The 14,546-nt window shown below is 44.5% G+C and overlaps 1 protein-coding gene across 1 annotated transcript in view; it reads right to left on the bottom strand.

Annotated features, from left to right (window-relative positions):
* Positions 1–13,473, bottom strand: part of lmo4b (LIM domain only 4b) — a 22,246-nt gene extending 8,773 nt beyond the window's left edge. Inside the window, exons 1-3 of the mRNA XM_073851777.1 lie at positions 13,133–13,473; positions 11,032–11,272; positions 5,024–5,120 (exon numbers count right to left, since the gene is read on the bottom strand). Coding sequence (XP_073707878.1) covers positions 5,024–5,120; positions 11,032–11,267 — 333 coding nt within the window. The 5' untranslated portion in view covers positions 11,268–11,272; positions 13,133–13,473. The remainder of the gene's footprint in view (positions 1–5,023; positions 5,121–11,031; positions 11,273–13,132) is intronic.
* Between the last annotated feature and the right edge of the window lie 1,073 nt (positions 13,474–14,546).

Genomic DNA, 14,546 nt, shown 5'->3' on the forward strand with positions numbered 1-14,546 from the left:
GAGGCCTGACCTGTTACCCACTTACCAGACTGGGTAGAACCCAGGGCACAGCTCAGGCTTGGAATTATAGTAATTCCTTCTGAGGGAAACGGCTAAGCTTCGATGGAAACTTAGACTTGTCAGAACCAGAAACTACCGCAACATAGGGCCTAGTTCCCTCAGGAACTGGCTCCCATATGAGGGCAGAAACCTGTCCTGGGTCCGTTCAAAGGGCCACTAGTAGTGGCGCGCCCTAATAGTGGATGGTCAGCAGACATCAGCTAAGATATCAAAGGAGTCGAACCCAGGGAACCGGGGTTGTGAGCCGACTCCAATAGATGGGAACAAGGCAAAACGTGTGACCCATACCAAAAAGGGATTTAAAAGAGGAACCCAAACTTGGTGGGAACCTACCAACACGTGGATTTTATAGAAGTGCCCCAGGTGTGTGTGCACTTACCACACTTGTGGTTTTAACTGGAAGACGCCCAGGCATAGCGTGGGACGCTTACCGACATGATCGGATTTAAGGAGAGTGTTTTCCCAGAGGGTTTCACTATCAGCTCCATGCCGTCTGAAGAGACGGAAAGGGGATAACCCTGAAGGTGAGGGGATTGCCACACTAACCCTCCCCTGGACAGAAGCTCGCAAGCTATCTGTCAACAGAGAAGAACATGGAGCTGAGACCATCCTGCAATAGTGGACGACAGTGGAGGACAAAAATCCTGACCCTGATCCACAGGGAGAATCGCTTCTCCAGAAGGGGGCACTGCTGTCTTTTTAGGGAACCCTTAATGAAAAGGGGAAGCGTGCACAGCCCGGTCCACGCGACCTGTATGAAGGTCTGGCAATCTCACGAAGGTGGGTTGGCGCTCATAGAAGACCCTTCCCAGAAGGGGAGCTGCACAACCGAACAGGAGCGAATGCTCTCACTGTTACCCTTCATAGAGGGGAGCATACATCCAGAATAAAGGCTGGAGAGTAGAAACCTGAAGCATGAAGGTCAAGCTCCTACCCTGGGAAACAGGGAGGAGAACTTGGCCACCAAGGAGTGGTGCTCTTATAAGTGAACCCTGGAAAGGGGGCACGCCAACATCCTTGTAGCAGGTCCATAACTCTCAAAGGTCTGTCCCTGGTAGATTCCTACCCTCAGGAGGGAGGAAGCATTCAGTCCTGGGAAGTTGCTCTGAAGGAAACCCTGAATTAGGGGAGCTCAGGTCCGTTCCAGCAATCCTGCGCACAGGGAGGAACGTGAGCTCTTAACCTTAACAAACCCATTCCTCAGAAGGGGGAGCACTCAGTCCTGGGAAGTTGCTCTGAAGGAAACCCTGGATTAGGGGAGCTCAGGTCCGTTCCAGCAATCCTGCGCACAGGGAGGAACGTGAGCTCTTAACCTTAACAAACCCATTCCTCAGAAAGGGGAGCACTGTTTGCCTTGAAAGTTTCTGGGAAGCTCCGAAATGAATAAGGGCAGCTTCCTAGTTCAGACACTTCGTAAACCTTTCCTCAGAAAGGGAAGTGGAACTAGGCCTGGGGAGCGAGAATCGATCCTAAAGTGACGGCTTTCTAAGGTGTTAAACACCGAAGGATGCTCAAACCCTCTGTAGGGGAGACATTCGACAGCCTGGGTGTAGATCCTACATCAAGTGCTGCTTCAGCCCTCAGGCTTAGAATGAGGCGACTTGAAGAGAGTCTCAAAGTAGCGCTCAGATAAAAACCCCTTTCCTCAGAAAGGGGAGCGCACACCGAGAATCAAGACCCCAGCTGGAAAGCGTGTCACCAGGTGGTGCTCAAATAAAAAGCCTTTTCCGCAGAAAAGGGAGCAACCGAACCTGCTCCGAGTCCGCAGCGAGCACTCCGGACTGCTGGTACTCCTATGTAAGTGAACACCTGTCTCAACAGGTGTAGACACTCAGTTTCCATAGAAACCGTATTTAGGAGAGGACACGAAGCGGATCCTCGCACGCAGGCCGTCTGCAACAGAGTTAAACATACTAGTGCAATCTTAAATATAAATATCTTAAGATGCTTACCTAGGGAGAAAGGAAAAATTTCCTTTTGCTCGTTTAACCACTGAAGGGAGAAGCCCGATTGTGCTGGAACGAGTGTTGTGTAGACGGACACCACCATACAACCGGAAGGGAGGGGTGCTCCGTTGAGATGTTTCCACATTCCTTTTCTGAGGGAAAAACACAACACGCAACCCAAACCCTGCAGGCAACACGCCTATCCAGCCATAAGGGGGGCGTAACTAGGGAGTTATGCTCCTGTCTCAACAGGACATAAGTCTACACTAGGCCTGCAAAGGACAGCATAAACATACCAAGGGCAAACCTAAGAAAAACTTAGGGAGCTTACCTTGAAGAGGACAGAGGTCCTATGTGTAATATATGCTGTAAGGGTTGATTTACCGCACAGCCTGTGGAGTGGAGAGGGCAAACACTGCCGTAACCTTAATCCATAGGATCAGAGGGGGCGTCTGCCGTAGACTCGTCGTATTTCTTCTGTGAATAGAGAAAAACATACACAGGTCTGAGACAGTATGAAGTTCCTTCACGTAAAAAATGGATCATACTCACCCATTTAAAAGCATCCTGTTTCATAGAAAGAGGCGGGGTTTTTTTTTTTTCAGAGACCGCCTGATTCCAGACCGTCCGAAAATTAGGGTTCTATACAGGTAGAACCCCCAAAGGACATCATGGGTCCGGGGAGTGCAGGAAGCTTAAATGGAGACAGGGGAATTAATATGGCGACCCGACTGGACCGAGGGAAGGAGAGGTATTACTCTGACCCCTGCGAGAATTTTGTCTCGCTTGGATGACTTCCCTGAAATCCTGTCTGTCACCTCTCGATCCGCGTCGCCTCCTAGACCTGCTCGCAGGCGGGGGAGGAGCGCGGGATGCAACACTAGCCTTCTGCACCTACCTCCGTTCCTCAGAAGGAGGCGGAGCAGGACCCCTGTGGTGTTCGGGCTAATACCTGGACCTTCGAGGGATAAAGGATTTTTCAGCAGATCGGCTGGGTAGGCTTGGAGCACTGCCATGGTGTGCAGTGCACCCACCGCCTGACCTGCTGCTGCATACGCTCTGCCGTTCAGCAGGGCCGGAGAAGGCAGAGAGGGAGTCTTGAGAGAGAAAGCCCGCCCTGTGGAGAGATAGCATCTCTTCCACAAGGGGCGTCCTCTCATAGCCGTGGTCGCGCAAACCCTCGATACTAGCATAGTTCGCAATGGACGAACTATGAATGCGCGCCGCGTACGGCTTTTTCCAGACCCTCTCGATTTCAGTATGAAGATCGGGAAGGAATGGGAGACTCACCAGAGCTGGATGGTTATGGCCTGAAAAGATATCGCTCGTCAAGGCGACCCCGCGGCGCTATCTTTCTAGCCCGCTTCCACAGCAGGACAAGCCTGGCCGTGGTGCGGTCCATAACCTCTGGCAGCTCTTCGTATGCAGGGCAGGAAGGTAGAGAGGATTCAGCCTCAGCGTCTTCATCCATCTCTAGCATTTCCTGCTCTTCTTGGGTGGAACCCAAAAGAGCACTTGCTCCTGGATCTGATGACGTCAGCGATAACGCACCATCATCAGCTAGGAGCCTGTCGTCGTCTCCGGCTGGCGAGAGAGAGAGACCCCTCTCAAGATCGTCAGCCAGTTCCACTTGCGAGCCCCACGAGCTCAGTTTCCTCCGTGCCTCGGCAACGGCAGGACCCGAACCGCGAGGGGCAAGTGGACGCTCATCTTTCCTCAGAAAGAGAGACAGACGAGACCGGAGCTTCTTCATAGAGAAGCGCTCATAATGTATACACAATGCCCCCTCAAGGACATCGCGTGTGTGCTCTTAGCCCAAACAGAATATCGCAAAGATCATGTGTGTCATCAGGTGTCAAATAACGCGGACACGGATGAACACACCGTTTAAACGACTTGCTAGTGCTTGCCATGATAGTAGTTCAAAGAAAGGATTCTTACCGTTTCTTCCCATGCACATCCAAACCGGGAAAGCTGAAGACAGCGAAGATGTATTGTGTTGCACGGGCGCCTCTTTATGTTATGGTCGCCCGGTAGTGACGCAACGGCAGCGACTGACGCGCCGCGGTGACGTCATACGCTGGCGCCGGCCATTTCATGTAGTTTTTCTATGCATTCTTCAGACTCGAGGCACGCTGCAGCGTTCCCCAAAAGCGCCCTCTAGAGGACGCAGTGAGAGTTCCCTTCGGAAGGGAACTTGCGCTGTTCTATGTATGCGCTCAAGAGACGAACAGAACACAGACACGTAAAGTTATCTTTTAACTCAAGGTGCACGCCTAATAGGTCAAATACAAGCAAAAATATTTCAAAATGAGGCGCTTTGTGATTATTCATGTAAACCCATGGGAGTTATGTCTTAAATGATCATAAACAGTTGAGAATGAAAATGTGTGTGTAACAGTATATTGGATCCGTGTGGCACTTAAAGCGGCAACAAATATTCCTTCTGCCGTCTCTGTGCTTAATATTAATAAAACTTAAAAATACAAAGAGAAAAAAAAACGACTCACTGCTCTTGAATGAAGGACTTTTGTAGTTTGTAGTTGAAGAAATAAAGCATGTTTAACTATTACAGTGAAGACGCTGTTTTATTTCACATTCAAATAATTACATTTAATTTCTGTAGTATTGTTAGACTACTTTAGACTTGCATAAAAGTATTCAGTATTTTTTTTAAACACTTTGCTTTTTTTGTATCTTTGTTCTGTTGTATTGCTATCTTTAAATTAATCACTTATATAAAGTTTTCGACCCTGTCATAATCGTGTTAAATAATTGTGATTACAATATTGACCAAAATAATCGTGATTATGATTTTTGCCAAAACTGAGCAGCTCTAATCGTGACTAATCGTTTTGCAGCTCTATATTAAATTTGGTATCAAAACAGGCTATTTTTACATAGAACACTACCAAACAATCATTGAAAAGCAGACTCTCGGAGTGTGAAAGGGTTCTGTAGTGCAATGAAGCGTTTAATTCTAGTGCAGAAGTGTTCTTTTAAAGATTAAAGGTTACCTTGAGATGGTACACGTTTCCCTGTGCCCTCATAACCAGTTCACTGGCTGGGATGGACTGACCACACGCGCTGCATGCCCCACTGTTCCCAAATAACCTGTGAAAGGAAACAAAGACATGTTAGCATTGTCAAAGCTCTGAATCTGAAACAAAGCCTACATCTAAACAGCATGACATAAATTACTATCAGCGTAAAGTGGCAGAAAATATCATTAAGAAAAATAATAAATAACTAGGAACAAAATTATTCATTAAGATGAACAAATGAGGGAAAAAAAGCTAATTATGTAACTTTACTACCACATTTCATACTATCTCATGACCAATATCTCACTAATTGACGTGATCTATTTTCGTTTACACAGTGCGACGTGTGCAGAGAAATTAAATCTTGTATAAAAAACGAACGCCCTCAGTTGTATGTGACTTGCAAGCAATTTTATTTTTATAAATTACATTTTCAGTGTAAATCTTTAAATTAACTTCTTGTTTGGCTTCATAAGGTTTAATACACAACCATTCAAATGTATCTTATGCTCATCAAGGCTGCATATACTTGATCAAACTGTAATATTGTCAAATATTATCACCAATGCAATTTATTCCTATAATGGCAAAGCTGCATTTTCAGTAGTCATTACTCCAATCATTCTAATATGCTGATTTACTGCTCAAGATTTTTTTTTTTTTAATCATTACCACATCTGAAAACTTGCTGCATACATTTTTTGTGGAAACTGAAATGCTCTTTTCAGGATTCTTTGCTAAATAGAAACAGAAAGCTCAAAAGAACAGCATTTGTGTGAAATAGAAATATTTTTTAACAACATGAATGTTGATCAATTTAATGTGTCCTTGCTGAATAAGAGCATACTTTTAAAAAAAAATAAATCTTACTCTAAACTTTTAAAAAGTGGTCTATATAGAGCATTTGCCATGTAGACAAATGTTACAATACTTAATAGTGCTTTATTGCACTTTCTAAAGCTTGACAGATATGGTCACCATCCACTTTCATTGTATGGAAGAGAACAGCATTAACATTTTTCAAAACTTCTCCTTTTGTCTTCCACGTTTGAAAGTCAGTCATATGAGTTTAGAACATAATAACACAAGGTACTTATTAACGCTGACACTAACAAATACTTCTGTGTGGATCAAAAGGATTTGTTAACTTGTTTGGCCTTGTTTTACTGTAAGAATGAAATCCTTACAGGGACAGGTTAAATCATTTCAATCCTGTGCCCAGGCCTTCTTTTTTCCCCTCTCGCAGTCTCTCTCTCTCTCTCAAATGCACACATGCAGAACAAATTACATCTTCAATATTCTGATGTAGGAAAAATAAAATCATAGTAATATCGGCAAACCAAATGAAAAAATCCTGCATCCTGTCCTCCAAAAGCCTCTGCCACTGGGACTAAGTATTACCTTTGGTGTTCATTTTTTGCAACCTAATAATAACCTAGAACATAAGCAATCAGGGCCTAAGAATATTTGATTGTACATCTAGGCGGAGACACAGCGCTTTTGCCATTAGGACTCAAGCGAGTGCTCAGTCACTGCCGCCTTTCCATTAGAAACCCTCGGCTACCCGGGTTGATATATAATGTGCATGGGTTAACCTTTTCAATCATGGTGTCAACACTTTAGATTTGCTTCTGCTCATCTCTTTCGTCTCTAACCTTCCCTCTCTCTCCCTCTCTCTCTCAGTCTCTTGATAATGAAATGCTTGCTCCTGCTTCCTTTCTATCTGCCTTCTGAGTCCACAATTTAGATTACTTCATCTTGCCGAGCAACAAACTGAATGAAATTTCGATTTGAGCAGAAAGTAATTTACTGGGATCTGGACCCATTTGTCATCATATCTCACTGGCTGTTTGCTCTATCACTGCACTTTTCCTATGCAATCAAATAAGACCACAGCATCTGACAAGCTCCAGAGAGAGAGAGAGAGAGGGAGAGAGGGAGGGAAATATGAGGAAGGAAGCAAGAAAGAAAGAGACTGTTAGAAGGTTAGAGGGAGGGAAATGGGGAACAGCCACAAAAGGATAGAGAGGAAAGGGATGAAGGAAACATTGGGTGTCACGGTGTGTTCCTCGTGTACACAGTTAGAGATTAACCCAAGAGTTCACGGATGATTTCGTCCCCTAAGATACTCGTAAACCGATAAACGTGCATTGCGTGAATATAACCTGCGTTCCGACATCGAAACGGCTGTCACCTGCGACGTTTTGCATACACGCATGGCGTTTATTGAAAGCGCTACACGACGAGCGAGTGAAGCTTTAAGAGTTTCTCTTCAGCGGTGGCTGTAGGGTGAGGCGGGGGGGAGGGAAAACAAATTTTTGCTGTGGCATCGATTGGAGCAGCTCAATCAAAACTCAATTTCAAACGTAATTAGCTGTAGGCTTGTGACAACAGCGCGGCTTCAATGGCGTCGATGGGCCAGTCATGCTAGGCAAATGTCAGGGGGGAAGGTCTTTAAACGCTGCAGTTTGATTCACCTGTAAAATGACATCTTCCCCCAGCCTTGAGAAAGCAATCTGGCTCGGCACGACGTGCGCTTGATTCGACAATCCCCGAGCGGGCGCACCTAAATTCGCTTACAAGTGTGCATTATTTGGAATCCGGGCTCAGAGTGCGCTCCCCTTTTAATTGTCCTGTTGTCTTTCCGTCTTTTCGAAGAATCTCCAGACAACCTTCTTATTTTCTTGCCTCTCCATACGTAGTGTAGCAGGTTAATTATTTGAGCAGGGGATGGCCGCTGATAGCATTTGATTTAAAGGCCTGAAGGCTTTAGGTGCTCAATTAAGTTGCTATCAGTCTGCTCCTCACCTCTAATGGTCTCTCTCGCCATTGAACTTCTGTGCTGACGAGGGGAGCGTAGAGGAGCGATATCACGGGTCACCATAATTAGGGCCAAGGGACTCTTTAATTGCAATGACACCACCAGTTTTGGCTACCTTCTGCTCAAATCAGACCTCTCCTTTGTTGTTTTCTCACTTTCTAGGTATTCAGCCCCTTGATCAATCAGAGGAGGAGGATTTTGTCAGCGAAAACATTGCGGAATGCTGATTTATTGACTCGCTCCGTCTCGGAATAAAGAGGGGCTACAATCTACGGCTGTCTTTCATTACGAAAGCAAGACAAGAAATCTGTCTGCGCTCCATAGGCGATGTCTAGAGGATTTAATTTGGATACCGACTGTGAGGTAAAATACAACCTAGCAGGGCTGTTTCGGGCCATCTGGCAAAAGCTCTGCCTCTTAAGCGGAACCTTTTGAGTGGAGTGATGTAAGTTGGTACAACAATGATTTCTGCAACACAGTCCATTATAAAAATGCCTCTCAACATTAGCAGCCAAAGCACCTTAAAAGCACCGGGCCATATTGATACTTAAGCAGGGCTTTGCATAATGGCAATGTTACATTAGGGAGAAAGAGAGAGAGAGAGAGAGAGTGAGAGAGAGAAGGTGGGTGGGGTGGAAGGGAAGGGAAGGGAAGGGTAGGGGGAGATTTCACGGCAAAGAGAGCGGCGGGCGGGCGGGAGGACGGGCGGTTAGGCGGAGGGGGCTGAAAGCAGCCAAATGACACTCGGTTAATTCAGAGTAACAGATCTAGTCCCAAGTGGATTGAAGGCCTTGAATTAATTCTGTTATGACAAATCAAGATAAACGTTTCCCCTAAATTGCATGCGATTTAATTAATTTCTGAGATCCAAGTATTTCCTGGCTTAATAGTTCACATGCTCCCGTGCTGTCATAGTGCTTGAGTGGGCAGACTTCAAAGTGATATTAAATAACCAACTATTAGATTTACCTAGCACGTTCTATTGGAAAAGTGCCATTTAATTACCTGGCTCTATTCAATTAAAAGGACAGTGTTTTTCCTCCTGACCTAATGGTCACATGATTGCTCTCTCCCCAAATTAATTCCCTCTCTCTCTCTCTTTCTTTCTCTCTCGGTTTTCTCCGGCTCACACAAATATCAGCCATGGCTTAGGGACAACATGATTTCCAATGAGTCCATCCTGCTTCTCTAAAACCTACAACTCACGGCGGTTGCCCTTGTGCTTGGCGCTGGTGGCCTCGAGCTGAGTGGTATCAGAAGCCTATCATCCCATGTCATTTCCCCCCCATCTGCCATTAGGGAAAATGGGATGCGTTTTCGCTCGCACCATCCCAATCAATCGCTAAGCCTTTTTGCATCAGTGGTATTAATATAATTCTGGATATGTAACTTCATTATTTACACAGCAAGGGCAATTTAATAATCCATTACAAAAATAAGGGAGGCCCCTTTAAAATCCCCTAAGGGGACTGGCCTTCGCAATAATCCCCTCTTCTCTCTCCCTCTCTCTCTCCCTTGCTCTCCCGCTCTCTCAAAAGCCAATTTGGTTAATTAAATGTTTTGTTTGCAATGTGGCTCTCATTCATTTCGGACACGTCATTGGAAGCGGATAGGAGCCAGGCACTAGATCTCATTAGATAAAACCCATCAGGACTAAAGGAAAATGGAGGGGGACTCTAATTAAAGCTTTTAATTGTGTGGACTCACTGTCAGATGTTATTTTTCCCCTCTCTCTTATCTCTCCTCAGATCACAGGCTCGCGCGAGTTGTGTTTTAGCTCCGTTCTCCCGCCCGACGCGCTCTTATTACAAGGAGAAAGGTGTAGCTACTTTTCCCTCCCCGCTCGTTTTAATTAGGCTCGCAGGCCCGATTCTAGTGGCGAGTCTTGTAGACTTGATCCCTTCAGATCAGGTGGAGTGGAAAGAGTGAAGGCACTCTTCACATTTGGACTGGTCGTCTCAGGTTTGCTCTGGTTGACACCTGTTGTTCCAGCCTGCCAGCAGCAGTGTCAGTGCGAGGCTCTGCTGAATTATCCAGGGCGAAGCACATGCCAAGGTAAATACTCACTAATGACTGCACTTCTGCCAAAAAACACTCTTTTCCGGCAGGAAGAGCAGAGTATATCATGGATGCTTCGTTTTATGAATTACCTTTGAAATGGCTAAAATATAGGACTTCCATTATCAGTGTCACTCACGCAGTGTATTTCCATTCCTCACAATCAAAGAAATAATCCAGGAAGACTTCTCAACCCAAGAAGTTCTGGAGGATTCTTTCTGTTTGCCCTTGCAGCGGTCAAGGCGCTGAAGGATCAGCCTGTCAAATCAGGCCATCCACATCAGCTGAGTGAGACTACCGTGCCGTCACCCCGCCACCGCTTTGGGTGTCAGACTGACTTGCATAAATATTTAAAAATGGTCTTTTTGCTAATTAAATGGTCTCTTTGTGATAAACAAAACATGCTGGAGAGGATGTGAAAACTCTTTTAAATTCCTGCAGAGTCGAAGGTCAGCTCTGCCTTACCAATCGAGTTTTCTAGCATCTCGTAAAGAAAACACACACACACACACACATGCGGTCCTAGCAGCGCGGCTTCTTTTGCTTAAGAATGAAATATGGCGAGAGCCACAGACTTGCAGATGTTCTGGAGAAAGAATCTCCTTCGTCTTCTGCTCTGTCAACATGTCAGTGGCTTGACCTCTTTTTTAAGAGTGTCCCGTTGAGGGTTTAACCAGCGCGCTTTAACGAGGGCCGCTGACGGCACAATGTGAGACACATGTTCTCAATGGAAAATACGCTCCGCTCCGTGAGAAGCTTGATGGCTTGTAACTTTTTCCTTAATATCTTTTTTTTCTTGACAACCATCACTTCATCTAATCATTACATGCCTAATGTCATTTCATGTGGTGGCTGGACTGTCATAACGTCCAGATGTATGAGCTATCTGAAGTTTGGCTTCAAAGACCATGAAAAAGGAACTGTGCAAAACTACACTATCCTCAAAACACATTACCGAAGACCCTTTTAAAATTAATTTCACAAGCGCATCAGAAATCTGAAGAAACTTCAAAGATGCTTTTATGAAGACCTCAGAGCTGACACCTTCCTCAAACATGTGAACATGGTTAATGTGACTTTTAAATTATGAATTGTGTCTAACCTGATGTAGTCGTTTCTACATAGGATCATGCCACTCTTGGTGTAGCAGGATGTGCCGATTTCTCCGAGCTGGGCCTGGCAGCAGGAACATTTCAGACAGCGGCTGTGCCAATAGCTGTCCATGGCATACAGGAGAAAACGGTCTGCGATTTTTCCTCCACAGCCCGCGCAGCGCTTCCACGACAGAGATCCCGCTCCAACAGGTGGGGGCTGGGCACTTCCTCCAGGGTTCACCATTGTGTCTGCAGAAACAGAAAGAGTTAGGGAGTTAAGAAGTTTATTCAATTAGTGAGCCAAGAGAACTTATGAAAGTAATAAAGAACAAATTGCTGTATTTCCTTGGAAAGCCCCTACAAAAAATAACTAAAATGAAAACCAAAAAAGAGCAGGGCTTCTAAATACCATCAGCATTACAATAATCCATATCTTACAAAGTCAGCACACTTCAGTTTCCTAAACTTCTGACAGAGGTTTTGCCCTTGCAATATCTAAAACACCTGGAGTCTGAACAGTGACCCAAAACACTGAGGCACGCTTCCTAAAAGCTCTTTTGAAATAATTGAAATGCATATAATGCCTGCAAGCAAGTCTGAGAATTGTTTTAAGTGGCAGGCTGTCCTTGATCTTTATCTAAGTGCTGAAGTCAGCTCCTTTGGTCCATTTGTGATAAATGTCTGTTCGCTGATAACATTAGAGTCGCAGGCACAATTAAAGAAGTGCTGGCTTTTGTTAGGTTGTCTACATTGCTTTTAAGCTACATCTACCTGAACCTTCATGATGTTTAACACGAGAAAGAGGGGGAGACAGAAACCCAAGTGCTACTGTTGAGCACTTAATTGGGAAACCTTGAAGTTGTATGACCCATTCAGAGGTCGACATATTCCACTCGCTTTCACTAAGGTTATCAGATGACGGATTTCCAGCCAACATCATGAAGAACATTCAGCGGCGTTCGCTTTGGGGACTGGTCACTGCCGCGTGAAATTACCCCAGCTATGCTGGAACATTCAGCATATGTGAGAATCAGTTAATGCCGGCCCACAGAAATATCCGCCTCTGACAGAAATCACATTAACCACCAACCCTCATTTATGTTTGCAGTTCTGTACTTTGCTCTGTTGATCCATCAGTACCGCATGCGTGCACTTCTGCTCCATCCTTCCACTAATACATCTGAAATTTTAATCTTTCCCAGGTTTCATAAGGAGGACTGCTGGACCGAAGTGGGAAAGATTAAAATTTAAGATATATTCGTGGAAGGCTGTAAGCCAAATCTTTGTTGAAAGGTAATTAGAGGAGAAGAGAGAGGCGGGGGGTAGAAAACATTGCACTGAGAGAGAGAGAGAGAGAGAGGGAGAGAGAGAGAGAGAGGCATTCAGTAACCCCATTAGTGGAGGCTCTTAGGGACAAGCAATACCTTAGTGCTGATTAAATCTAAAGGGAGATGAATCAGAGACCGAAAGTGACTCCCCCAGATAAATAAGATCGGACCATCGTCAAGTTTCATTCCCAGTAAGAGGGAAGAGGGGAGATTTGAAGAGAGGGAGGGGGTGGCTTTTAAGTCAAATGGGCAAACTCAAGTAATTACACGGACAGGCAATTTAAGCGAGGGGATGTGCAGAAATATAAAACAGATCAGCAGCCCATGGCCAGTAATACAGATCGCAGTCCTGAAGCCTAAACACAGCTGCTCCTACTACAACGCATAAGGCACAGCAAAAGATACAGAATTACACTTATGTTATGGGTTTGTTGATCATCTGTACAGAATGCGCGCACTTCTGCTACACTATTACGATATTATAAACTCAAAATGCCTGCAATTTCCATCGAGCTTTTAGCTAAACGTGTGGTCTTGATGTGAGTAAACACAAGCGCAACGCTCATGTCCAAAACACTACATTACGATCTCTAGTTATTACGTTATTTGTTACGTGCGTGACATGCAACACAAATTACGTTCACAATAAAAACTTCTAAAATTGCTTACATTTTACTCATCTGTAACATGTGTGTCGTTCCCTAACAAACGTGCATCCCTCTCGCTACACTAAATCACAATTATTCATAAAATAAAAACTGTTGTGAAGAAATGTACTCACCTATTTGAAATGCAATGGTTGAATGATTGGTGAGAAATGTATAGAAGTCTGTTTTCTCGGTACACAATACAAATAACGCGCACAGTCCAACAAACTCACAAACGGAGCGCGGCGTGCATGAATACTTCTTACTGCTGCGAAAGAGTCAAGCAAATGGAGTTTTCAGATTGTATTTCCACTGTTGCCGACACCTTTTCAGATCTTCTGGTTATCACTAAAAAGATCGACTGCGGTTTTGTTAAACGAGCGTTCGGCAGTGTCTTCCGTAATTTCCATAGATGTAGCGAACGCCTCCGGTTGTAACTGTCCTCTCGCACTGATGTCTCGCCGTTGCTTGTCGCTTGTGCTCTACATGTGTCAGTGACAGAAAAAAGCCCAGAGTAAACCTCCTCTCACAGGATGACGTCAATCAGGCTGCAGCCAATCACGACGCACCCCATTCAAGCGGAATGACAAATCCAGCCAATCAGAAGGAGGCGAGATTGACTTAGACACACACCGTTCAAAGGAGGAAAGATTGCGGTTGAGTGGGCTCTTTCTGCTTTTTGAGGTTGGATAGGGCAGTGGTTCTCAACCGGGAGGGTCAGGACCCACTAGGGGGCCTCAGCAAACTTCTAAGGGACCACAAAATGCCTTGCAATTATTACAAGTAATCGTTTTATTAAAATAATAACACATACGTGCATCATATTTCTTACTCCGGAGAAAAAACAGGGACTTTTCATTACACCATAGTACAACCATGGCAAACATTCTTAAAATTTTAGTCATGCTAATTGACAATGTTTGTTTTGGTAAGTGCATATTTTTGGTTCACGTTATTTACTGAGGCTTTAAACAGTTAGCTAATTGACGAGGAGTGGTTTAAGTTACGGTAAATGTCTTCAGAAACAAATTTGGTTTAGAACTTCTCTAATATCTACCAGGCAGCTTTACTTCCCTTAAAATGGAATTCTTTAAATTAAACATGAATCATAATTTTGAATGGAGACTATTGATTCTTTCTGTTAATAAACGTTTGGGTTTTGTTATTATAACAGCAGAAGTACAGGAGGAAAAAAACAAGGCTGTGCATAGGGGCAAATATTGATTTAAAAAAAGTGGGAGAAGACCATTAACCATTGATACATGGAAATCACACAACCTGCGTATGTAAATATTACAAGCAAACAGTGTTCAGTATTCTCTGAATATATTTTTTCTGCACTGGCAGATTATGATTCTTCTCATATAATGAAAGGATTTCTTGCCACTGCTAACCATTTCAAAACGTATACACTGTCAATGGTGTACAAACTATAAAACAAATACAAAAGTCCATTTGGTTTCATGAACAAGGTGAAAATGCAGTATGCCAACAGACAAGTCACGCTTCCTTATTACAGTGCCGCCATCCACTGGTAGAAAGAAGAAC

This window comes from Garra rufa, chromosome 12 (genome assembly GCF_049309525.1).
Source record: "Garra rufa chromosome 12, GarRuf1.0, whole genome shotgun sequence".
Lineage (NCBI taxonomy): Eukaryota > Metazoa > Chordata > Actinopteri > Cypriniformes > Cyprinidae > Garra > Garra rufa.